The following is a 27,905-nucleotide window of genomic DNA, read 5'->3' as shown; positions in this document are numbered from 1 at the left end:
GAAGACCTAGGCGCAAACAACCCAAAAGCCTTTCATTCTACCAAAAGGCAAATCCAACTTAAAGAACCAAACGGCCTAGAAAATCGGGCAGCACTTCCCCTAAATTTCTTACTTTTCCAGCCATTAAGGCTTCATTATTTACTCAAATCAGTCCCAACAACTCACACAAAAGTCATCTCATTCCCAAAAGCCGTTCACTACGCTCAAAGTAGTACAAGTACAAAAGTTAGCTAGAAACTGACCGGAATAAGAGTAAGCCTTAAAACCATGCCAACCAATAGGGTTTCATAAAGCCATGCCAATCACAACCCCAATAGGGTTTCATATACATATATAAGCATAATAGCAAACCAGAAATTAGAAAATGGCCTTAGTCTTGGCCCCAAATAGAAAACTGTTTTACACTCATTATGCGGTAATGGCGTCAAATTCTCTACGGTTATCGGATGGGGGTGTAAGACCCACCGTTTCGAAGCTATGAAACAGAGCTACAACAATGTAGAAGGTCGCTTAATCCAGTTCCTGGCCCAACTAGGTCAAAAATGCCAAACACTAAACCAGAATCACCAAAACAGGTTTGCAAAACACAGAAAACTGTAATCGGTATATCTCAGTCCATACAAGTCCAAATGCCGAAATTCCAAAGGCATAAGTTAGTTAAGACATTCAGCTACATTTCATCAGAAGACACCAACTTCAAAATCCAAACCAATTCCAGTCAAAAGGGCCAATTACTATCGCAGTTTTCGCATTCTGATCAAAGCAGAACAGCTACAGTAAAAACGGCATAACTCACTCTACACTCATCCAAATGACCTGAAATTTTACAGGCACCTCAAACACATCAATACCTACAACTTTCATGTTTTGAGCAAAGTCAAATTCGGCCTCTAACCCTATGATCTAAAACCGGACAGAATTGGGATTTTTATGAACCCTAACTTTCCATTTTTCATCCAAATCCAAAATTAGTTGCATTTATCCACAATTCACACTCACTAGAGTCATTTCCAACCATTACAATTCATCATACAAGCCCCCAACACCAAGATCATATTAAACCAGAAAAATTCCCAATAAAATAAAAACTTCACCAAAACAAGCCAAATCAAGAGATAAATCACATTTTCAAACACTCAAGCCACTTCTAAGCATCATATAACCATTATTAGAGGTAGTAGGGTGTTCAAGCAACACTTACCAAGAAATCAAGAGAGAGAGGGATTGTGGACACCTTAGCTTCTCCAAAAAATTTCACCAAATCACTTACTAGCACCAACTAGAGGGAATTTATGGAGTAGAAACTAGTTTAAGTAATTTTCTTGGAAGATTTGAGCTAGTTTGAAGCTTGAAACTTGGAGAAGTTTTCTTCCTTTTCCTTGCAAGAGGTTCGGCCATGAGAGAGAGAAGAAATGGTGATTTTTGTGAAATTTTAAGATATTTAATCACTTGGTAAAAAAAGTCAAAAAGTGAATAGTGTCCAACCAATCAAATGGTGACACTTGTCACTTCATAAATGAATCTCTATCTCTTTGTTTCCCCCTCATACCAATCCAAATAACATCCTCTACTTATCTCTTAACACCCGATAAATTAACTCCAGTATCCAAAACTTAACCTTATTGGCCGAATTTTTCCAAACTTTTCGCACTAGTGGGTCCCACGTCCACTATTTACTCTTAATTTTCTAAAATTTCTCCAATGCTAGAAAAATCATCTTAAAACTATAATTGCTCATAAAATTCACTAAGAAAATATTTCTACGCCAGAAAATGCAGAAAACATGCAATTAAGGGGAAATAAACCCTAGGAAAATAATTAGGGTTTTACGGGTTCTCACACTCTCTCCCCCTTAAAAGAATTTCGTCCTCGAAATTCCTTATCATTGACTACTCCGAGATTAAATTGAGCATTATACTTAGCTAACAGATCTGTACCCCTTCTAGGGCTTCGTCCAATTATTTATATCTTAATCAGGGTCGATCATGCTTAACCACACCCGAACAAACCACACGAAGTTCCATAGAATCGCCTTTCTAGTTCACCAAATCCTTTCTAACCCAGGCCCTCATATCTTTCGTATCCGGGCGCAAGAATCCCATCTAAGATAATTCACAACTCGAGCCGGCCGGTCCCAAGAGTAAACCATCTTTATTAAGGATTCCTACCCGACATACATACCTAGCTTCCTCGAGTCCCATGATAATGATTCGTACACTTATCACATGCCAGGTTCATAACTTACGCTCAAACGAGCACTTAGACATATTCATGAAATTAGGACCACAACACCACTTGGCCCAGTCTCACTCCGCGCAGAGACCACGCGAAGTGGCTCTGATACCACCTGTGACAGCCCCACTTTCCCCTAAGGCGAACCAAAGGGGTGAGCGGACTGCCTGCCCAACTCTCGCCAGGACTAACGATGCAGACCAGAACTATCTATAGCGATCCGGAACTTACAAACGAGCGTAAACAAGTCAAAATGGTAAAATAACCCAAAATAAAAAAATGAAATCCGGAGTCGGCCATGAATAGTAACCGACCCGTCAGAACCCAACCGAAATAGCTAACAAACATTCACATCTGAACTTTAGCAATTACAATCCAAAAGGACATACAAAAGTTTTCAAAAGTTGATACATATACACGGTTTGCCAAATCAGAAGAGAAAACGCCCCAAAAGTACACTTAGGGTTTTAATACATGAGCTATACAAAAGATATGTTCGACTAGCTCAGTTTGGCAGCCATTTGTCAAATCCAGACCAAAAGTGTTTATTTTCCTGTAAGGAAAACAAAAGGGACAGAAAGGGGTGAGCTTGCGCTCAATGAGGTACCAAACATATAGCAGAAAAATCATGGCATTTCACATTTTACAAATCAGATACACATGCCAGATGTAAAGCAAAGGAACCAATGATTCAAATCAGAAGGATACGGGTGGCTCTCAGGAGCCAAATTTCCAGCACAGTACTTGATCCAAACCGGTTGACTCTCCGTCAACGTATATAGAACCAAACGTCCGTAGACCCCTCTTTACACCGAATTCCGTCCACCAAACACCCCTTTACCGGGCCCGCTCACCGTAACCGAACAGAAATGGTAATACTCGAGTATACCCGGAATCAAGGGTCTCAATACCCAAAATCCCCGAACAGACTACCGTGGTTCGTTATCTAATCGTCCAGGCCCTTGCCGGCCCGACTCGAATAACTTAGCCACAGGATTGAGCTCATAGGTCATAGAAATCCGAACAGATGCAGACATAGATAACAGATTCAAATTTTGCATAGTAAATTGGCATATGATCAGACTAGAGAACGAGTGTGATAAAGTACACCCTCGTCTCGAACAAATAAACAGATTGCAGAGCAAAATCAAGTTAAACAACAATGAAGGGGAGTGGTACACTCACCGATTCAACTTCAAAAAGTTTCACTTCAGATTGGCCTTAATCGCCAAGAAACCCTAAAATAATCAAAATAAACCAATTGAAGGTTTTACTTCCAGAATCGAGTAAACAGAATGCACATGTGAGGCTCGACTACCAGTCGTATACCTCGCCAAATAATTACTAATGCAAGGGTGCAAAACATGATTTTCTTGGAAACGAAAAGGTAGCATGAAGACCTAGGCGCAAACAACCCAAAAGCCTTTCATTCTACCAAAAGGCAAATCCAACTTAAAGAACCAAACGGCCTAGAAAATCGGGCAGCACTTCCCCTAAATTTCTTACTTTTCCAGCCATTAAGGCTTCATTATTTACTCAAATCAGTCCCAACAACTCACACAAAAGTCATCTCATTCCCAAAAGCCGTTCACTACGCTCAAAGTAGTACAAGTACAAAAGTTAGCTAGAAACTGACCGGAATAAGAGTAAGCCTTAAAACCATGCCAACCAATAGGGTTTCATAAAGCCATGCCAATCACAACCCCAATAGGGTTTCATATACATATATAAGCATAATAGCAAACCAGAAATTAGAAAATGGTCTTAGTCTTGGCCCCAAATAGAAAACTGTTTTACACTCATTATGCGGTAATGGCGTCAAATTCTCTACGGTTATCGGATGGGGGTGTAAGACCCACCGTTTCGAAGCTATGAAACAGAGCTACAACAATGTAGAAGGTCGCTTAATCCAGTTCCTGGCCCAACTAGGTCAAAAATGCCAAACACTAAACCAGAATCACCAAAACAGGTTTGCAAAACACAGAAAACTGTAATCGGTATATCTCAGTCCATACAAGTCCAAATGCCGAAATTCCAAAGGCATAAGTTAGTTAAGACATTCAGCTACATTTCATCAGAAGACACCAACTTCAAAATCCAAACCAATTCCAGTCAAAAGGGCCAATTACTATCGCAGTTTTCGCATTCTGATCAAAGCAGAACAGCTACAGTAAAAACGGCATAACTCACTCTACACTCATCCAAATGACCTGAAATTTTACAGGCTCCTCAAACACATCAATACCTACAACTTTCATGTTTTGAGCAAAGTCAAATTCGGCCTCTAACCCTATGATCTAAAACCGGACAGAATTGGGATTTTTATGAACCCTAACTTTCCATTTTTCATCCAAATCCAAAATTAGTTGCATTTATCCACAATTCACACTCACTAGAGTCATTTCCAACCATTACAATTCATCATACAAGCCCCCAACACCAAGATCATATTAAACCAGAAAAATTCCCAATAAAATAAAAACTTCACCAAAACAAGCCAAATCAAGAGATAAATCACATTTTCAAACACTCAAGCCACTTCTAAGCATCATATAACCATTATTAGAGGTAGTAGGGTGTTCAAGCAACACTTACCAAGAAATCAAGAGAGAGAGGGATTGTGGACACCTTAGCTTCTCCAAAAAATTTCACCAAATCACTTACTAGCACCAACTAGAGGGAATTTATGGAGTAGAAACTAGTTTAAGTAATTTTCTTGGAAGATTTGAGCTAGTTTGAAGCTTGAAACTTGGAGAAGTTTTCTTCCTTTTCCTTGCAAGAGGTTCGGCCATGAGAGAGAGAAGAAATGGTGATTTTTGTGAAATTTTAAGATATTTAATCACTTGGTAAAAAAAGTCAAAAAGTGAATAGTGTCCAACCAATCAAATGGTGACACTTGTCACTTCATAAATGAATCTCTATCTCTTTGTTTCCCCCTCATACCAATCCAAATAACATCCTCTACTTATCTCTTAACACCCGATAAATTAACTCCAGTATCCAAAACTTAACCTTATTGGCCGAATTTTTCCAAACTTTTCGCACTAGTGGGTCCACGTCCACTATTTACTCTTAATTTTCTAAAATTTCTCCAATGCTAGAAAAATCATCTTAAAACTATAATTGCTCATAAAATTCACTAAGAAAATATTTCTACGCCAGAAAATGCAGAAAACATGCAATTAAGGGGAAATAAACCCTAGGAAAATAATTAGGGTTTTACGGGTTCTCACAACTTGGGCTAGTAAATTAGTCATTTGCTGCATAGCAGCCGCTATTTGGATGTTAGGATCAACCCTAGGTTCAGGGTTAGGTCCAGATGAGGTTTCCCCAGTGCCCCTTTCAGGCGTGGGTTGCCTACCCCCGCGTCCACGGCCTCGACCACTACGAGTGCCTTCCATCAATCTAAGTCGATCTAGGTCACAAAATAAATATACTGTTAAAGGCACCTAACCCTTCTTTTCATAGCACTAAACAGGAACAATTAAACAAGAACAATTAATTAAAACAACTACCTCGTAGAGCATTTAAACACATAACACATAACCAAATCAAGCAATTATACAGAACAGTCAGTCAAGTAAATATAAAGTCATCCCATGAAACAAAAGGGGTCCTCCAAAAGTACTATAGACAGACTAGGTCACGAGTACAAAAGAACTTACGAAAAGCTTTTCCCCCTCTAGGGCTCCGCCCATAATCTACAAGAACAACACCATTTATATCTGAATCAAGGTTGATCACGCTTAACCATACCCGAACAAACCACACGAAATTCCATAGAATCGCATTTCTAGTTCGCCCAATCCTTTCTAACCTAGGCTCTCATCTCTTTCGTATTCGGGCGCAAGAATCCCATCTAAGATGATTCACAACTCGAGCCAGCCAGTCCCAAGCGTAAATCATCCATATTAAAGATTCCTACCCGACATACATACCTACCTTCCTTAAGTCCCATGGTAATGATCCTTAAACTTATGATATGCACGGTTCATAGCTTACGCTCAAAAGAGCACTTATACCTTTTGATGCATTCATGAAAGCAGGACCATAACACCACTTGGCCCAAGCTCTCTCCGCGCAGAGACCACGCGAAATGACTCTGACACCACCTGTGACAGCCTCACCTTCCCCTAAGGCGAACCGAAGGGGTTAGCGGACTGCCTGCCCAGCTCTCGCCAGGACTAACGGGACAATTTAAAGCGATCTAAAATGTTCCAGAAAGTATAAGCGTGCTTAAACAAGTCAAAATCACAAAATAAAAAAAATGACAAATCGGAGCCGAACATGAATAGTACCAGCCACGTTAGAATCCGGCCACACATCACGCAAACATACACATCTTGAAATTCAACATTTACATACCAAAATGGCATACCAAATTATCCCATAAGTTTATACATGTACGGTTGCAAATTACAATTCAACGATGGGTTGGGTCAAAATGAGTTTAGGGTTTTGCCCAAAAGGAGCTATTCAAAAAATATATATATACATAAGCTCAACTCGGCAATCCATATTCATTGCCTTTCCAAAAGTATTCAATTTCCTGTAAGGAAAACAAACGGAATAGAGTGAGCTTATGCCCAGTGAGATACTATCACTCAAGCAACCAAGTTCATATAAGCATAAAGCTTTTCATTTCAAATCATCAAAAGTAAACCAAGAGCACACATTAATAGAGTTGATAAAAGGATGCGGGCGGCTCTCAAGAGCCCCTTTCCTTGCTTGCATTCTTGATCGAACCTCATTGACCCTCCGTCAATGTTTAAGAGTAACCAACCGTAGGCTCCACTTTACTTCCATTCCTTCCACCCAACATACCCCTACTGGGCCCGAACTCCAAACAGTATAAATTTGGTAATACTCGAGTATACCGGAATCAAGAGTCTCACTAGTAGAAGATTCCATATAACAGTCCCCATGGCTCGTCAACTTTCACGACCAAGCCCTCGCCGGCTCGATTCAATCGACTACCAATGGGGTTGAGCTTAGTAGTAACAGTAATGGCCGTTGGATACTCGTCCAAACGATACCAAATCCAGTATATCAGGTATCATTTAAATACCACAGTAAAACAGTAGACAGTCATATATAGTACCAAAAGGGGTGAGGGCGATCAAGTACACCCTCACTTTAATCAGTTTCAATGGCACATAGGCCCTCAAGGCATCAAGTTCAAATATAGCAAAGCCACATTGTAAACAAACAAGTGAGTAGTACACTCACCAGGCAAGCAAGTGAAATTTCATAAACTTTCGCCCAAAGAGCATCTTTAATCACCGTCACGCCCTAAAATATTGAAACAAGCACAATAAGACTCGATTACAAGTCATAAACTAGTTCCACATACTACCAAAATAGGGCTCCATAAGAATGTATAAGCACTAGGGTAAACCAGGGAAATCCGAAAATAGAATTAAACTTTAAACCCTAAAAATAGTTTTTGACATCATTTTACGGTTTTGGTACCATTGGCACTACGATTATTGGATAGAGGTGTAAGATACACCATTTCGAAGCTAACAGATAGGGCTACAATGTTACAGAAGGTCACTCAGTCCAGTTCATAGTGAAACTAGGTCAAAAATTCAATATACTAAACCAGAACCGCAAAAATAGGTTAACAAACCGCATTCTGGTTAACGAACCGTAATTCAGGCTACCTAAGTCCAAATCAAGTGATTCCAAAGCCATCCGAAAGCTAAGACACCAGGCTATGTAGACACCAAATTTTTGGTGTAATTTCTTTTACTTTTTATTCTCATTTGTCGTGGTTGCTTTTAGTTTTTTTTTAGTTTCTAGTTTCTATTTTAATTCTTAAGTTTTAACGTAGAAAAATCATGGAAAAAGAGAAAAAAAGAAAATTGTTCACAAAAATACATTCAAATTTAATCTTTTGGCATTTTGGTTTATTTTTGTTAATTTATTTTGAAAAAAAAGAAAAGAAGGAAAAAATGATGAAAAATGATGAAAATGAAAGAAAAGATCGAAAATGGTAATTTTGTTATTTTTAGTTTGATTGATTTTGATGTGTTTGTAATTAAAATTGTTGTTTTTATTATTATTTAGTTTTACTATTATTTTTGTTAAATTATTAAGTTAAGAAAAAGAAAAAAAAAGAAAAAGAAAAAAAAAACTAACTAAAGCCGTGAATGTTGTGTGAACCTTAGAAGTAGAAGTTGAGTGGAGAGCTTCGGTATTGACACCACCGACTGATAAGGAGCTGGAGTGATTAGTTACGTAGGTAATACCGACCGAGAGGAATAAAAAGGAAGAAAACAGAGAGCGAGGCTTCTTTTCTGCTGTCTGCTTGAAACTGTGAGGAAGAGTGAGAGTGGGGGAGTATTTCTGGTTCCTTCCAGCCACAACCAAAAGAGAGAGAGAGACTTACCTGGTAAGCACCGCGAGAGGAAAGAAAATAGCAAGCTGCAATCTTTCTTCTTCTCCTTTCTGTCCAGACCGTGAGCTAGAGCAACGGAAAGGAAGACACTGCGTGAGTTCCTCCCATTTCTGCACCCTTCACCCTCAACCAACTGCGATCATCCACCCACTTCAACAACCGCAGCTGCAACACCAACTCGCGAACCGAACTGGTGCGTGAAGCCGAGAGGAAGGAAGAAAAAATTTTCAGATTTTTTTTTTTTTGTGCGTGAGCTGAGTTGTTACAGAGGTAATTTCTGAGCCAAATTTAAGCTAATTAATGGTAGATGATAGAGATTAAGAGTCTGCATGTTGGATGGTGCGACTGAATGATGAAATTACCACCTGAGAAAATCTGTTTTGCAAAAGAAATGAGTTGACCGAGAACTGATTTGGATAATGCAGCGTTAATCTTGTTTCTTGGAGTAATCTGAGCTTTTAAATGTTATTAACTAACTAAGAACTGGATGGTTAGGTCTTGCATGAAGTTAGTTAGCTCAGATTAAGCTAGAAAAGAAGAGATGAAACAAAATCGGCTTGCATGCAAGTTCATCCGAGGGAAGCTGAACAAATTGCTGGTTGATTGACGAATTCTTGGTAATAACCGAACTGAATTTGGACTGGAAATGCTAGCTAATCAGTTCAGTAGTTGTGCATGTGAGATTTAAGTGCCAAATACAAGGTTTTAACCGAAGGAAAATTCTGTTTAAGACTATCCTATGTTACCAATTCAAATCAGTTCAAATGTTTAGATGTTTGGGTTCCGTTTGCTAGTTCGAAGTGCTCAGTTTTTGATGGTCTTTTGTTGAAATTTCTGGACTGGTTCGATTTTCCTTTTGGTCTTGTTTGATCATGTCTTCATGCCTTTGCTGACTGCATTTCGAAGTAGCAATTTGCGGTACAATAGTGAGCTGCAACAGAGTATCTGTTGTTGCAGCAACATTACTAGATGTATCGTTTGGTTGTTCTAAAGTTTGGGTGGTTTAATTTCTGGGGTGGGTTCGTTGTCTCTGGGTTGCGTTTATTGGTTAGTGGGCAAGAGTTGAAATGGTTTTTATCAAAGTTTCAGGGGTTTTCTTTCTCTTTGCTGGTGTCTTCCTCTGTTTCACTCATTTTTGTTTTGGTGGCTGATATGGATAGTTCAGGTCATTCTCTTAATGTTAAATCCTGGTCAGTGTACGTTAGGAGGATGCGTAGGGAATTCTGTTCTTTGATTCAAGTTGGATTTGATTGGAATAGCTAAACTTGCGGTGGAACATGAAATCTGATAAGTTGTCACACGAGGAACAAGGAAAATTTGCAGAATGCATGAACTTCTTTGAGTCATTTGCATGAGTTTCTTTTCTATGTTTTGCTTTGTTTGCATGTTGAAATCATGTTGCATGTTGCTTAGCTTAAAGCTGTGACATTGGAGCTGAAGGTATCTAATCAAAGTCGTGTGTTAAAATTGGAAATTTGAGTTAGGAAACCAAAATGCAGCAGGCTTTACATTCGGCATGCTGAAATCCTTAGTGTTTAAATTACTTAGTCTGTTTGTTATTTGAAATTTTTTGAGAAGTGTTTAGGTGAAAGGTTTGGTTAAAGAAGGTGTGCTGAAGTCCCAAGTTTGTGTTTGAAACCTGTTTTTTTTTTTTGTTTGTTTTTTTGTTTGTTGTTTGTTTTGAAAGGAAGTTATGGGCAGATTTTCTGTTTTGGCCGATGCAAGCTCAAAGAGCAAAGTGTTGCAGCGGTTTCTTTTTCTTCTTTCTTTCGTGATTGCATGAAAGTTTGCATGAAAATATTTTTTCAGAAAATTACACTTTAACCCCCCAAGTTTCTTTTGGTTGTACTATGACCCAGAAATTGGAAAAATTAATCAATTTAATCCTTCAAGCTTCTCCATGTTCCACAAAAGCCCAAACATGTTCTCATTTCTTTACAAAAAGGTCCTAAGGAGGTGTTAAGATTCTTCAATTGTTTGACACCCTTGTTGATGGAAAATCTGTATTCCGAGGGGTTTAGTGTGTGTTTGGAGGATTTTTATATACCAAAGGCTATTATTGAGGTTGTCCAGCAAAGTCTTCAAGATATTTCACCCTTGCTATATCATATGCGCTCAACTCAAAGTGAATCAATAAAATTACAGCAATCTTTTTCCATCTTGCCTAAAAGCTCCATAAGTGTTTTATATAATTTCCTTCTATGTTTTGCTTGTTGGATGTGAGTTTTATTTGTTTTGATTGCTTAATCCAGAGTTTGGACAAATGAAATGGTTATACTTAAGGCTGTCTAGAGCCCATTTGTAAATGAAGCTGCAGCAGACTTCTCCTTTAGTTGTAGCAGATTTTGAAACATGTTGTTCTTTCAGAATGTGGCGTGATATCCTGTTAAGTTTTTGGCCTTTTTAGATGCGGAAGTTCTTATATTTGGTTGCTTAGTTTTCCATTTTGGTATCTGGGGAACAAAGTTTAGATCAAAATTAGGCATTTGGATGGGAACCTGCGTTTTTGGGAAATAAAATTTCCAGCAAGTTCTATTTTCTGCCGCAATATGGTTCATCATTTGATCTTTCATTTCATTTTAAGGGTTGGTTGTTTATGAAGGGATTGAGTTAACAAAAATGTTCAGTTGTCAAGGGTGTTTGAGAGTTGGTGTTAGTTAGTTAGTTTGTTTAAAATCTGGCATGAAGTTTACAAGAGGAAGCTGCCGAAAGTTTATTGCAGAAACTTGTTTACGTTGTTTTCTTTGTTGCATGAATTTGGCATGTAAAAAGTTTCAAAAAAAAATTGCAAATCAGTCCCCCATGTTCCTCCGCATATTACTAAGGCCCAACTATGTTCTAGTAGCTTACAATTGAGTTCTAAAATAATTGCAATTTGAGTCATGACTTGGCCCCCTTCCTTGCTTTTGAGCTTGTGAATTTCTCAAAATGTGTTAATTAGACTTGAGTGGTTGTTGATGGTTGTAATTGGTTTCTAAAAGTGCAAATTGAACCATTCCTTGGCTTTTTCTTTACACTTTGGCCCCCTAAGTCTCTCCTTATCTTACCATGGCCCAAGCAAATTGAAGAATTCAATTAATTTGATCCCTCTAAGTTTCTCTTTGTGCCACAATAGCCCAAGCATGTTTTAGTATCTTGTAATTAAGTCCTAAAATCATTGCAACTTCAATCATTGTTTGGCTCTTTTTCTTTATTTTTTGGAATCTTTGAAGTGCTTAAACGATTTATTTGGACTTGAATGTTTGAGTAATGCTTGTGTTGGGTCTTTAGTAGATGCTATATTTGGAAATTGAACGGGTTATTCCGTTTTCTTGGTCTTTAAGCATTTTTTGAGCTCATTCAAGTCGCAATTAGGTGGGTTTTGGTGTTTTTGCTTATACTTTACTTTTAAATTGATGCCTTGACCCCTTTATTGTTTTGAAGCCATTTTCCTTCATTTGCTTACCATTAGGGGAAGGTATAATTTCTTTTATCTTTGTTTATCTCTCCTATATGATCCAATGTGCTAAGTGAATTGCATGTCTACCTTGCTTTCTTTACATTTCTTTAATTCCTTTCATTCCTTTCATTTATGGGGTATGTGTACACCTCTTGGCTTGTAATAAATAGGGCTTTGGCGAGCGATTTGGTCCATTTTCCCCTTTCCCTTTTGTTTTAGTTAGTGAATGTAATAATTTCATTAGCTTGGTTGCATGCCTATGTGTTACGTGTTACTTGTTTTATTAGGTTTTGCATCTAGTCAAGCATGTTAAGTGCTACGTGCTACGTGTTTATGAGTGTTTGACATGTTTACTAGCTTTCCGTAGTGTAGATGAATGGAATGGATGAATGTACGTTTCCACTAGTCCAACGCTAGTCGGAATTCATAGAATGGGCTGGTCCAATGCTAGACCCTTAGGGATTTCCCCTCATTAGTACATGTCTGCATGTTCATTACATGTCATGCATTCTTTTTAGTTTTATCATTTTGCATGCCCCTCTAATCCCTTCCCTCTCACTTTAGGATTTTTGCATCTCATGCTAGTTATAGGGTTCATCTGCTTGAGGGTCCCCTTAAATATGGAATATAGACGAGTGTGGCTTTTTCTAAGCCTTAGCACGCTTGTATTCCCTCTATAAAAGGGCAAATTGAGTCACGATTTAGGTCTCCCCGTACCCAATATGCATGAATTCCCTAGGCTCATGCATTTTCAAATCCACTCTACCATTTTATACCCTCATCACACTTTCATTTTTCCTCCCATTTTGCACACGTGCACCTTTATGTTTTTTCACTTGCACACGAACACTTTTATCATCCCTTGCACACATGCACTTCATATTATCATTTCACATACCGTACCTTGCCCACTCACGTGCACATTTTCATTTACATATTTATTGTTTTTTATTACTTTTTCAAACTCATGTCCTCACATTGCATACATGCATTTCATTCATTTGCATCCCACTCGCATTATTCGTGACCTCTCCAAAGGGTCATTATTGGGCTTCACAATTAATGTGATTGGCACCATTCAACCCTTGAAGAGAAATTTCTCCCAATACCCCTAGGTCTAGGGTTTGCATTCATATAGTACATCCAAATGTAATAAATTCTTTGGTTAAAACAAGAAAATCTTTGATTAAATCACGCAACTAGCCTTGGCTAGGTCGAAGGGGTGCCTTGGATTTTTATCCTTGCCTTCCCCTTCGTCAAATGTGACTCCCGAACCTTTTTCGTTGGTTTACGTGGACTAGGAGTCGTTTAAAAGGGGTTTCTTAATATTTTTTCCTATTTTTCTTTAAAAATTCATTTTTAGGTGACTTGGTACACCTTAACTCATTACCAAGTGGCGACTCCGATTTTTTATTTTATTTATTTTTATTATTTATTTCAAAAACCCTTTTTAAACTATAATTTTGGGTCAAATCGTCGCATTCTCAAACCCCCATTTAGACCCATTTTTCTTTTAAATAACAATTCATTTTCCAATCACAAATTGAATCAAAAAATACATCTTTCTCAAACCATTTATTTATTTTTTATCAAAAAAAATGGGGCGCGACAGTTGGCGACTCCACTGGGGACATTCGAGAGTCCGAGCAAATTTGATTTAATCAATCTTTTTCTTCTTTTAACCTTTTCATATATCACATTTGGGTGTTTTAGGGTTGCATTTTTTCCTTTTTTAGGATTTTTTGCATTTCACGCGTATCCAACTACTCCCTCGCTCGTGAATGTATGATTGGTTGATTGGATGTATGTTTACTTGTTTATCTCGCGCTTGCATTGCATTTGGGTGGGGGACATCACCTTAGAGCCTCGCGTTGGTTCTTGATCCCTCCCCTCCAAACGAGCACTAGCATACGTGCATACGCTTTAATTATTTATCCCTTTTATTTTTCTTTAGTGGCTTGTCACGCCACTCCACCCTATTAGGATTAGGTGACTCACTTGGACATGTGATCACGACACGATGTGTGTGTAGCATGTTCCAATGGGTCACTCAATCTTCCGCTTAAAGCTATTGGTTGATAGCCTTTAGCTTTTGGTCGAAGATTGAGGTTTTGATAGATTCACTCAAACACGTAGCCGTGACACGATGTGTGCGTAGCGGTGTTTGGGGAATCGCTCGAGCCACCGACAAAGAACCTTGGGATTGATGACCCTTGGTTTCTAAGTCTGAAGGCTCGGGGCCTATGACCTATCGAGTCTAGATGCATTAGTAAGCCAAGCCTCATGCATTCATATTAGAACTGCCTAGGGTAGAGTCAGCCATTATCCTGAACTAGGGACACTATTCACGAGGGGAGGGGTCCCAACCCTCTTTTCTTATTTATCTTTATTGCCTTTTATATTTTCTATTTGTCCAAATGTGTTATGTGATTATGTGTTGAGCTCACGTTTCCTTGTTTTTGTCTTTGGCATTCACAAACATTAAGAAATAAGAGGTCTGGCATGACCTTCTTTTAGGACCTACCCTTGTAGATAGGCTATTGCACGTTTGACAAATTATGGTTTATTTTGTTCATCAATTCATAATGCCATACCGTTTTAGGCCTACTCTGGCAAATAAAGGGTTCCTTAGGTCACGTTTCATTTCAAATTGCATATTTTATTGTTTTAATAAAATGGCATCATGCATAAACCCTAGAAAGGGAACGCCACGTAGGGAATCCCGTTTTAGGAATAAAGCCAACCCTTTTGTGTCCCATGGGTATTTAACCCTTCAAGGGACTGCACGTTTAAGTTATCGCATAACTGGAGGAATGAGACTCGTAGGTAAGGTAATTGACAAACTACTCTCTTCATTATCAGATGGCTTGCCCTCGCCGCATCTATCAATTGTTAATACCGTCAACTGAGGTTCAACAATGGCCCACCTTCATGTTACCTAGTGAATTGAATCAAGTAGCCCAATTTTTAGGACCAATTGGAGACTTTAAGCAGATCAAATCCAACAATTATTTGGTAGAGGCTTTAGTTCATCTTTGGGACCCCGAGTGTACTGCTTTTAGAATAGGCAATAGGCAAATGACTATAACACTCGAAGAAGTAGCTGGTCTCCTTGGTTTACCCACACGAGGAACTGCCTTGGTGTTTCCATTTGCCTCCGACAAGGCCGAATTTTGTCAAATTATAGGATTGAAAGAGTCCGTGCTACGAGGGTCAGATCAGGGCGTCGCTGTGAATATTCTGTTTGAACGATTTGCGCCACGCGATGGATTCGAGAGGCATGTGACGGATTTTGTGTTCACTTCCAAAGCCGTATGGGAGCGCAAAAGGCTACTAGTATATGGGGTAGTTATGGCTGGGACCTATCTCTTTCCGCGAAAAGATCAAAAGATAGCCTTCAAATCAGCAAAAATTGTGAATGACCTTTTCTTAGGAATTCAGGGTAAGCAATGCTCTATAGTCCCGACTATTCTCGCAGATATTTTCTTAGCTTGTACTGGTTGTCAAAAGGGAGAAAAGTTTTTCCATGGGGCGAACTTGGTTTTATACATATGGGCTACGGAACATTTTAAGAGACAAGCATCAGTTGCCAATAGTTTGCCGGTGGTTGGATATAATTGGGTAATCACACATCCCAAAAGAGTCAACGAGGGAGATCTACCTAAGAACGCATCCGAATGTGTGGATTACTTGGAAACATTGCAAGATTTCAACATTAGGTGGGTATTAGATTGGACGGACTGCTTTGAGCCGATACTTCGCACTAAGGAATCCAAACGTGTTCTCTTGCTGGGAACTCAAGGAATCATCTCATATACCCCGAAAAGATTTCTCAGACAACTAGGTCGCATTCAGGGGCCGCCACCGATTTCCGAGTTTAGTGAAGTCACCATTTTCTTTGATCAGGGGGTATGCCCAAAAGAGATCCCTATGAAGAGTCAAATCACTGAATCTTGGAGAACAATATCCGACGATAGAAGCATTCGTTATCTTCCGGAGCTCAAACAGAAGGGGGTAATGACCGCACCATACGAGGATTGGTTGAAAGATTCCACCACGCAAGGGTTGCAACATGAGCCGTATGAGGAAATTGAGAAGCTGAGAGCCATCATTAAAGCCCAGGACATGGAGGTGGTACAGTTGAAGAAATCCATCGAAGTGCACAAAGGAAAGGCAGAAGAAAACAAGAGGTTATATGAGAAGGAGCGAGAAAGGCGCCAAGAGATGAAGCGGAAATGTGGGGAATTATATGATCAAGCCGAACGTGTCCAGATGCCATATACTAGAGAGAGTAAAGACTCTGTACTAGATAGGCTTAGGAACTTTGGTGATCTTGTACAAAATCGCCTTCGCAATATGATGTAAACAGATGTATTTGGTTTTTGCAATGAATCCCTTCTCACAAAGTGTTTGTCAAATAACAGGTTTGATTAATGGGTCTCATTCCGAAAGTATTGCATCATGCTAGGCCTACCCTTGGCACAAAAAGGGCCCCCCCATAGGACATGCATCCGAATTTTTCGAATAATTACTAACTCATGCCTTTTTCTTTTTCTTTCTCTTTTTGAATAAATTGCAGAAATTCAGTAATCATTGGTTTATCTAAGGGAGTTCTTTCTTCATTTCAGGTAAATTTCAAAATAGCTTTTCGGAAAAGCCCCATTATTACGCGATCCCGAAGTAAGGCCCAAAGGAATCGTGTAGACATGAGTACTCAACCAGAATCATCCGATAAGGCCGTTGCCACTACCCAGCCGGAAGCTGCAAGTCCTGGGGTTCAGTTGACAGAGTTACTCACAAAATTTGGGGAAATGGCGTCAGAAATGGCCGCTCAGAAGAAGTTGATTGACGAGCTCGTTAGTAGCGGAGTGCAACCTGAGCCTGTACCCGCTACACAACCACAATCCGAACCATTTGTTATTCCTCCATTTCAAACCACCTTTGAGGGAACTTTTAACCCGCAATATGCTTTTACTCAAAATCCTCCTTTCTACCCTCCTTATGGTCAAGGATTTCAGCCTCAAAGCGACCCAAACATGCATCAGAACCCACCAGCTTTTTATCAAACCACCGCGGAGCCCGTGGTGCCGGAGCACACTTTTCAAAATAAGCCAGAAATGGGAGAGTCGTCTGCCCAGATTAATATGAAGTTACTTAAACGCTTGGATCGTTTTGATGAATTTATCCGGAAAAGCCAAGGTTTAAGCAAACAAGGGGTGTTGGATTATGATGATTTGTGCCTGTTTCCGAGCGTGCAACTGCCAGTGGGGTTCAAGACCCCTAAATTCAACAAATATGATGGAACAAGCAACCCTAAAACGCACCTGCGCTTGTTTGCTAACAAGTTGGGCAAGCCAGTGGATGACGAGAATTTGCCGTTGAGATTATTTCCAGAAAGCTTAGAAGGGGATGCGCTTGACTGGTATTCCAACCTAAAGCCGGAGGAAGTGAAGACCTGGCTCGATCTGTCCAATGCCTTCATTAGACAATATGAGTATAACTGTGAGCTAGCGCCAACTCGGACTACTCTGGAAGGAACGAAAAGGCGACCATCTGAAGATCATAAGACATATGCCAAGAGATGGAGAAAGATAGCTGCGAAGGTGGAGCCACCGATGACTGAGGATGAAATTATTCGCACATTCATAAAGGCGCATGATCCTCCATATTTCGAAGAAATTTTCCGTATGACTGGTTGTTCTTTTGCTGCAATTGTGAATAAATTGGAAGAGTTTGACGACTTTGTGAGAGCCGGGAAGATTGTCAATGTCTCTGCCCTGAAATCTCAGTTGGATGCTTTACAAGGGCAGGGAAGCAATGTGAAGAAGCCGCCGTTCAAAAAGAAAGAGGGGGATGCAACATTTATTTGGAACCAAAACCCTTCACCCAGACCCCGATACCAACACAGCCCAATCTACCAACCCCATTACCCTTACTACTCAAATCCGCATCCTGTATATACTACCAACATCCACCACCCTCGACCTCGCCCAAGCTATCCAAACCCACCTTCAGCCCCTTTTCAAATTTCCCAACCAAATCCACCCCAAAACCGACCTCACCCTCCATATAACCCAAGATTTCCTCCACCAAATAGACCTGTTTACAACCACCCTCAACCTTCTGAACCTTACAACCGACCCCCTGGCCGTACATTTACCAATTTAGGTAGGCCTTTAGACCAATTGTATGACCAGTTAAAGGCCGCCGGGAAAATTGGTACGGTACCCCCTCCTACCTATCCCTATGGCATGCCCGCGTGGTATAATCCACAAGCTGTCTGTGCTTATCATTCTGGGGCCCCCGGACATGCCACCTTTGATTGCAAAGCGCTTAAGCATAAAATCCAAGATATGGTTGAAGCCGGGGAGATTGTAATCCGGAAAAGGGAGGCGCAAGGGCCGAACGTAAATAGGAACCCTTTACCGGAACATGCCAATACCATTGGGGTTATTCTGGATGATACGGAGTATGTGGAACCAGTCAAAGAATTGGCAAGGGAAGCTGAAGTGTTTGGGGTCACAGACCAACCTTTTGTCATAGAACTGCCATTTGAAGAGGACGAGAAACCCTTTATCTTGGATCTCACGCCAGCTGAGAGTGAGTCTTTAGAGCCGGTGGTTATTGAATTCCCGAAGCAGGAGCCTGTCCTGAGCCTGCAACAAGTACCATGGAATTATGATGAACCTGACGTGCAGATTGGGGAAAGGTCAATTGCAAAGAAGGAAGTATCAGTGGTCACAAGATCGGGGAAAATTGCAAGCCCGTTTGAAGCAACCATTCCGATTCAAGCAAATAACTCTGAGCCACCCGCTAAACCAACAATTACCGAGAGAGAAGCCTTAGATTTCCTTAAAAGGCTCCAAAGAAGCGAATACAATGTGATCGAGAAGCTTAGCAAGTCGCCCGCTCAAATATCCATGTTGGATCTACTTTTTTCATCAGATGTGCATAGGGATGCATTGCTCGAAGTACTGACTAAAGCTCAAATTCCTAGAGACATTTCAGTTGATAATTTCTCACACGTAGTTGGGAATGTACTCTTCACCAAGCAAATTACTTTTTCCGACGAGGAGTTGCCGTCGGAAGGCATTGGACATAACAAGGCCCTGTACATAGTTGTGAGGTGCAACGGAAAAATGCTGCCGAAGGTATTAATTGACAATGGATCTGCTCTTAATATATGTCCCTGGAGCACCTTGGAAAAGCTAGGATTGCAAGACGTCAAGTTGAGGCCTTCAGGGACCATAGTCCGAGGTTTTGATGGAGCGCAAAGAGAGCCAATAGGAGAAATTGATTTAGTAGTTGAAATGGGGCCCGCCCAGTTTCAAATAACCTGCCAAGTCATGCATTTTTCTAGTGTTTACAACGTTTTGCTTGGCAGGCCATGGATTCACAAGTCTGGGGCTGTGCCTTCTTCATTGCATCAATTGCTAAAGTTTGTAGTGAATGACAAGCTGATCACTATATTTGCCGAAGAGGATTGCCTTGTAATCACTGATTCTGGGACAAAAGAGGATGGAAGCCGCAATGTCACCATGACTCCCCATAGCACGGCTGATATCGTCTCTGTAAGTTGGATCACAAACGAGGAGCAAGTTCTACCAAAGGCCAGTGTTATGATGGCTAAGGAAATGATCCGAGGAGGTTATGAATTTGACAAGGGACTAGGACGAAATCTGCAAGGAGTTTTGAAGCCAGTGGAGATTATGGAGAAGAAAGATTCATTTGGCTTAGGGTTCCGACCAACTGCTAAGGATATCAAAGAAATGAAGGAACGTAAGAAAGCAGAGAAAGAGGGCAGGCAAAGGGTTTTTGACATTCCACCACTGCGGTATACTTTTCCACGACCAACAGAGGTTATCACATCAGAGGTTAATCCAGTCGACGAAATTGAAGCAAGTTTGGCTCAATTGTTCGTTGGGGCAACATTTGAAGATAGTGTTCCAGGCGAAGCTGAATTTCCTGACATCCCCGAAGGATCAATTCCCAATTGGACAGCCGAGTCCCTGCCCGTTCGGAAGGAGTTTCGGTAAACTAAAAGGGGTTTATCATTCATGTGAATTCATGAAAATACCTTTGCATCTGTAAATAGCCAATGAAGACAATTTTCCTTTTAACTAACGTTTGTGCATGTAAATATTGTTAAGTTTTCGTTTCAATTTGCTTTCAATCAAAGATCTTTATGAAAATGCACAAGTTGTTCTTGTCATGGTTGTGTTGTTTATTCGATTGTTTATATTCATATTGCTTGATTCATTTGTTTGTTGTATGCTTATTTACTTATTATCCCACATTCGTTAATTCTTTCAGATGGCCAAAAATAAAATTATTTGACCCTTTGGATATCACAATTCTGGAATTCAATAACGGCAATCTCTATATCACTCATGACTTGGAGGTCTGTGAATCCGAACTCCAAAGCGAGAGTGATAATGAGGAGGTATTCGATTCTTTTGCAAAGGACCTTGAACAATATGAGGAAAAACCAAAACCGAACCTGGAAGAAACAGAAAAGGTTAACATTGGCACTGAGGATGAAGTTAAGGAGGTGCAAATTAGTATTCATTTAAACGAGAGGCAGAAAAAGGAGATGTTTGAATTTTTGACTATGTTCCAGGATGTATTTGCGTGGTCCTATGATGATATGACTGGCATTTCAACTGATGTGGTGGTGCATAGGTTACCCACGGACCCTTCTTTTCCACCCGTAAAACAAAAACCCAGAAAATTCAAACCAGATATAAGCCTCAAAATAAAAGAGCAAATTGAAAAACAACTCAAAACCAACATTATCATTGTTTCCCATTACCCAATTTGGCTTTCAAATCCTGTCCCTGTTCCAAAAAAGAGTGGAGAGGTAAGAGTTTGTATTGACTATAGAGACCTCAATAAAGCCAGTCCTAAAGATGACTTCCCTCTACCAAACATTCACATTCTCTTAGACAATACGGCCGGACATGAGATTGAAACCTTTTGCGATTGTTTTGCTGGCTACCACCAAATTTTAATGGCAGAGGAGGATAGGGAGAAGACTGCTTTCATTACCCCTTGGGGTACCTTTTGCTACCGAGTCATGCCTTTCGGTTTAAAGAATGCCGGAGCAACATATCAGAGGACCATGACAACCCTATTTCATGATATGATCCACCGAGAAATGGAGGTCTACGTGGATGACATTATAATCAAGTCTAAAAGGGCAGAGGACCACTTGGTTGATCTGAAGAAATTGTTCGAGAGACTACGGAAGTACAATTTGAAGCTAAATCCTGCAAAATGCGCCTTCGGAGCACCTGCGGGTAAGCTGTTGGGTTTCATTGTCAGCAAGAAGGGCATAGAAATAGATCCGGCGAAAATCAAAGCAATTCGAGATATGCCAGTGCCGAAAACTCAGAAGGACGTGAAAAGCTTCTTAGGGAAGATCAATTTCATTGGGAGGTTCATCGGCCAACTAACTGCCACATGCGAGCCGTTGTTCAAATTATTGAGAAAGAATGTGCCGTTGTATTGGAATGAGGAGTGTCAACAGGCTTTTGACAAGATTAAAGATTATTTGTTGCATCCACCAGTTTTAGTGCCGCCCAAACCGGGCCGACCTTTGATTATGTATTTATCTGTACTCGATGGAGCAGTAGGGTGTGTTCTAGGTCAGCACGATGAATCCGGAAGGAAAGAACAAGCCATTTACTATCTAAGCAAGAAGTTCACGCAGTACGAGGCTAATTATTCATTCATTGAGAAAAGCTGCTGTGCATTGGCCTGGGCAGCCCAGAAGTTGAGACACTATCTGTTGAGCCATACCACTTATCTTATTTCCCGGTCTGATCCTTTGAAGTATCTTTTGGAGAAGCCGATGCTGACTGGGCGTTTGGCGAAATGGCAAATAATTCTCTCAGAATTCGATATTGTTTTCACCTCACAAAAGGCGGTCAAGGGGCAAGCTATAGCTGATCATTTGGCGGAAAATCCAAGGGATGATGATTATCAACCACTCCGTACTTATTTCCCTGACGAGAGGGTCCTATTTGTAGGCGCTGCAGATGATATAAGTGAACAAAGTCCTGAATGGAGGCTTTTCTTCGATGGAGCTTCGAATTCTCTCGGAGCTGGAATTGGAGCTGTTTTGGTGTCACCCGAAGGGAAGCATTACCCTGCCGCTGCCAAATTGCAATTCGCTTGCACGAATAACATGGCTGAATATGAAGCTTGCATTTTTGGTCTCAAAATGGCTTTGGAAATGGAAATCAAGGAGTTGATAGTTTTTAGTGATTCAGATTTGCTCGTGAACCAAACTTTGAAGCAGTGGATAACCAAAGATTCAAAAATTCTACCCTACCATTGTAGTCTGCTCACTCTGGCCAAGCAATTTCAAAATTTGGAATTCAGACATCTCCCTCGAGCCCGAAACGCATTTGCTGATGCTTTGGCCACCTTGGCTTCCATGATCCAGTATCCAGATGAATTAAAGATCGAACCAATCCAAGTTCAACTTCAAGACAAGCCTGCCCACTGCTGGGTTGCAAATGAGTCTTTTGACAATGTTCCTTGGTATAGTGATCTTAAGGAGTTTCTTAAAACTGGGTCCTACCCTCTGCATGCTGGTACAAAAGACAAGAATTTTCTGCGTAGAATGGCTTCCAAATTCTTCTTAAATGGAGAAGTGTTATACAAAAGAACCTCAGATTTGAACCTTTTAAGGTGCATTGATGAAGATGAAGCTCAATATATGATGAAAGAAGTGCATAGTGGCGTTTGTGGACCTCACATGAATGGCCATTTGCTAGCGAAGAAAATCATGAGAACCGGATACTTCTGGCTTACTATGGAGCATGATTGTATAGATTTTGTCCGGAGATGTATAAAATGCCAAATGCACGGTGACATTATACGCGCTCCACCCACTGAACTGCATAGCATGACCGCCCCATGGCCCTGTTCAATGTGGGGTATGGACGTGATTGGTACAATCGATCCTCCCGCTTCAAATGGACATCGATTTATATTGGTGGCGATCGAGTACTTTACCAAATGGGTTGAAGCGGAGTCATTCAAACATGTCACGAAGAAGGTAGTGGCCAATTTCCTGAGAGATCACATCATCTGTCGCTTCGGAGTACCCGAAACGCTTATCACGGACAATGCCAAGAATCTGAACAATGACATGGTAGATGGACTATGTGAGCAATTCAAAATCAAACACCGCAATTCTGCCATTTATAGGCCTCAGATGAATGGAGCTGTAGAAGCCGCAAATAAGAATTTGAAGAAAATTATCCGCAAAATGACAGAAAAGCATCGCGATTGGCATGAAAAGTTGCCTTATGCATTGATGGCGTATCGGACTTCTATCAGGACATCAACTGGGGCAACGCCGTATTCACTCATGTATGGGATGGAAGCTGTATTACCAGCTGAGGTTGAAATTCCGTCGCTACGAATCTTCATGGAAGCTAAATTGGAGGAGGCCGATTGGATCAAGCAGCGCCATGAGCAATTGACTTTGATAGATGAGAAGCGATTCAATGCTATCTGTCATGGGCAATGCTATCAAAAACGTGTGGCCCGAGCTTACAACAAAAAGGTCCATCGGCGGGCATTTGAAGAAGGTGATAAGGTACTGAAGCGAATTTTGTCAATGCAAGATGAAGCTAAAGGCAAGTTCGCTCCAAATTGGCAAGGGCCGTTCGTTGTCCAAAAGGTATTACCTGGCGGAGCTCTTATTTTGGCGGAAATGGATGGACGGGTTTTCCCTCAACCCATCAACTCAGATATGTGCAAAAAGTTTTTCATTTGATCATGCAAACTTTCTTTAGAAATTCATGCAAATGGCGAAATGCAAGTCAGGCCATCTTCTTTTACACTAAAAACATTTTATCTCTACTTGTCCCCTTTGAGCCATCAGAATTAACAATTTTCGTTTGATAACCCTTGAGAATTGCAAACCCCACACTGGGGCAAATTTGTTTCGAAAAAAAAAAAAAAAAAGAGGAAAAGAAAAAACCCTACACTGGGGCAAATTTAGTTTTCAAAGAAAAGTGCAAAAAGTGAGGAAAATACAATAAAAAATGCAAAGAGGGAAAGTCTGATCAAACTGGGGCAAAATTTTCCTCAGTTTTGGAGTTATTTTCAGAAGAGTGCAATTTTAAGTTATTTCACCCCTCGTATCAAATCTGCTTTCAAGCTTTAACTTTTTTTGAAAAACACCTCACCTGACCTCATTACAAAAGCCTAAAGTCCTGGCTTTCATCACTTGCTGCATTTCTATTAGAAAATTTGTTAATCAACTGGCAGGTGATGTCCGTAATGTCTTCGCCTAATTTTACAAGGGAAGTACATTTTACTGATGCCAGAAATCTTTAATTCATGTTTCTGAGTCGATCATGGTCGAGATATTTCAGTCTTCTTTAGGTGAAAACCCGAAAGGGCACCTCGAAAGAAAAAGAAAAGCGAAAAAGAAAAAAAAAGGAAAAAAAGAAAAAAAGAAAAAGAGAAAAAAAAAGGAAAGAAAAAGAGAAAAGAAAAACAACAAAAGCAAAAATAAAAGGGTGGGGGCAACCTTGGTGAAAACCCGAAAGGGCGCCAAGGTAGGTTTTCACAACAGTCAAGCTCGAGAAGGAACAGCTGGTGACCCGGTTCATTGAGGGTTTTCCTCATATTTGTGAAACTTCTGCTAGTATCGGATTCCGAAGCGAAAATATCCGAAGTCTTGAATATGATATTCATTGGCTAAACTTGTATTTTCTGTATAAACACCATTTTACAAAATGTAAATCTCCTGGTTTCTTTAATTCATTTGCCTTCTACTATCTATGGTTGTCTGTATTCTTCTGCATGTTTATCTTTGCCTGACATAGGAAATCATCTTGCATATACATTGATTTTTATATGACTAATTTTCATGCATCATTCTTTTACCATTAAATTCAAATAAATGATAAACCCTAAGGTTTGGGCAAAGATAAGGGATTCAATCATCAGCTACAGGGAGTAACATACAACAAAGCTACCACCTGGATTGGGTGACGTGGCAAATCCGTATTTTATCAGTCTCAGAAATTGAAAGGTTTCAAGTTCGACTAAGGCAGACGCCGCCAAGCCGAAATAAAAGCATCACAAGACTCATGTTTACACGATTCTCAAGGCAAACCGGATCAAACAATGGTGGCAAGTCCATTATTTCTTCTTTTCTTGCAGGAATGTTGCATTCACAAACAAAAGCAGTCACTCTCTTTTTGGCACCTAAACTGATGTCAGACAAAGCTTCCCAGTAAACAAGGATAGATGTTATTTGCAAGACTCGATCATAAGAAACAGCATCAGCTATCGTTTCAGTCACAGAAATCCAAATTTCCCTCTTGGTACAAAAGTTGAACTATTCTCAGAAAAAAAAAAAAAAAAAAAAAAAAAAAAAAAACTCAATTCATTGTTTAAATTTCCCCAGTGCAGTCCCGTTTTAAATTCTTGTTCGGGCCAGTCCCGTTTTAAATTCTTGTTCGGGCCAGTCCCGTTTTAAATTCTTGTTCGGGCCAGTCCCGTTTTAAATTCTTGTTCGGGCCAGTCCCGTTTTAAATTCCTGTTCGGGCCAGTCCCGTTTTAAATTCCTGTTCGGGCCAGTCCCGTGTTAAATTCCTGTTCGGGCCAGTCCCGTTTTAAATTCCTGTTCGGGCCAGTCCCGTTTTAAATTCCTGTTCGGGTCAGTCCCGTTTTAAATTCTTGTTCGGGCCAGTCCCGTTTTAAATCCTTGTTCGGGTCAGTCCCGTTTTAAATTCTTGTTCGGGTCAGTCCCGTTTTCAATCCATGTTCGGGTCAGTCCCGTTTTAAATTTCTGTTCGGGCCAGTCCCGTTTTAAAATTCCTGTTCGGGCCAGTCCCGTTTTAAATTCTTGTTCAGGTCTATCCCATTTACATTCTTGTCCGGGTCAGTCCCGTTTTAAATTCCTGTTCGGGTCAGTCCCGCTTTAAGTTCCTGTTTGGGCCAATCCCGTCTTTAAAATCCGTTCGGGTCAATCCCACTTTAAATCTCCTGTCTAAGTTAATTCCATTTTTTTTTAAAAAAAAAAAAAAAAGTTTGCCAAAAGGGGTCAGTCCTTATTTCTAAAACGTCCACCGTTCGTGACGTTTGCCACCGAATAAAGCAGGTAGGTATTTGGTGTCTACTTCTTTGTCTCAAGTTTTTCCAAAACTCAGACAAAGAGGGGCAAACTGTAGACACCAAATTTTTGGTGTAATTTCTTTTACTTTTTATTCTCATTTGTCGTGGTTGCTTTTAGTTTTTTTTTTTTTTTTTTTTTTTTTAGTTTCTAGTTTCTATTTTAATTCTTAAGTTTTAACGTAGAAAAATCATGGAAAAAGAGAAAAAAAGAAAATTGTTCACAAAAATACATTCAAATTTAATCTTTTGGCATTTTGGTTTATTTTTGTTAATTTATTTTGAAAAAAAAAGAAAAGAAGGAAAAAATGATGAAAAATGATGAAAATGAAAGAAAAGATCGAAAATGGTAATTTTGTTATTTTTAGTTTGATTGATTTTGATGTGTTTGTAATTAAAATTGTTGTTTTTATTATTATTTAGTTTTACTATTATTTTTGTTAAATTATTAAGTTAAGAAAAAGAAAAAAAAAGAAAAAGAAAAAAAAAACTAACTAAAGCCGTGAATGTTGTGTGAACCTTAGAAGTAGAAGTTGAGTGGAGAGCTTCGGTATTGACACCACCGACTGATAAGGAGCTGGAGTGATTAGTTACGTAGGTAATACCGACCGAGAGGAATAAAAAGGAAGAAAACAGAGAGCGAGGCTTCTTTTCTGCTGTCTGCTTGAAACTGTGAGGAAGAGTGAGAGTGGGGGAGTATTTCTGGTTCCTTCCAGCCACAACCAAAAGAGAGAGAGAGACTTACCTGGTAAGCACCGCGAGAGGAAAGAAAATAGCGAGCTGCAATCTTTCTTCTTCTCCTTTCTGTCCAGACCGTGAGCTAGAGCAACGGAAAGGAAGACACTGCGTGAGTTCCTCCCATTTCTGCACCCTTCACCCTCAACCAACTGCGATCATCCACCCACTTCAACAACCGCAGCTGCAACACCAACTCGCGAACCGAACTGGTGCGTGAAGCCGAGAGGAAGGAAGAAAAAATTTTCAGATTTTTTTTTGTGCGTGAGCTGAGTTGTTACAGAGGTAATTTCTGAGCCAAATTTAAGCTAATTAATGGTAGATGATAGAGATTAAGAGTCTGCATGTTGGATGGTGCGACTGAATGATGAAATTACCACCTGAGAAAATCTGTTTTGCAAAAGAAATGAGTTGACCGAGAACTGATTTGGATAATGCAGCGTTAATCTTGTTTCTTGGAGTAATCTGAGCTTTTAAATGTTATTAACTAACTAAGAACTGGATGGTTAGGTCTTGCATGAAGTTAGTTAGCTCAGATTAAGCTAGAAAAGAAGAGATGAAACAAAATCGGCTTGCATGCAAGTTCATCCGAGGGAAGCTGAACAAATTGCTGGTTGATTGACGAATTCTTGGTAATAACCGAACTGAATTTGGACTGGAAATGCTAGCTAATCAGTTCAGTAGTTGTGCATGTGAGATTTAAGTGCCAAATACAAGGTTTTAACCGAAGGAAAATTCTGTTTAAGACTATCCTATGTTACCAATTCAAATCAGTTCAAATGTTTAGATGTTTGGGTTCCGTTTGCTAGTTCGAAGTGCTCAGTTTTTGATGGTCTTTTGTTGAAATTTCTGGACTGGTTCGATTTTCCTTTTGGTCTTGTTTGATCATGTCTTCATGCCTTTGCTGACTGCATTTCGAAGTAGCAATTTGCGGTACAATAGTGAGCT

At 40.0% G+C, this 27,905-nt stretch overlaps 1 protein-coding gene across 1 annotated transcript; it reads left to right on the top strand.

Moving 5' to 3' along the window:
* The first annotated feature begins 18,325 nt into the window (after window positions 1–18,325).
* LOC140004763 (uncharacterized) lies at window positions 18,326–23,489 on the top strand. The gene is made up of 2 exons (XM_072044907.1): window positions 18,326–19,948; window positions 23,427–23,489. The coding sequence occupies exons 1-2, from the start codon at window positions 18,326–18,328 to the stop codon at window positions 23,487–23,489; spliced, it is 1,686 nt and encodes a 561-aa protein (XP_071901008.1).
* Window positions 23,490–27,905: the final 4,416 nt, after the last annotated feature.

The sequence above is a fragment of the Coffea arabica genome, chromosome 4c (assembly GCF_036785885.1).
Source record: "Coffea arabica cultivar ET-39 chromosome 4c, Coffea Arabica ET-39 HiFi, whole genome shotgun sequence".
Lineage (NCBI taxonomy): Eukaryota > Viridiplantae > Streptophyta > Magnoliopsida > Gentianales > Rubiaceae > Coffea > Coffea arabica.
Note: the sequence above shows the minus strand (reverse complement) of the source record. Positions and strands in the feature narration are given on the sequence as shown.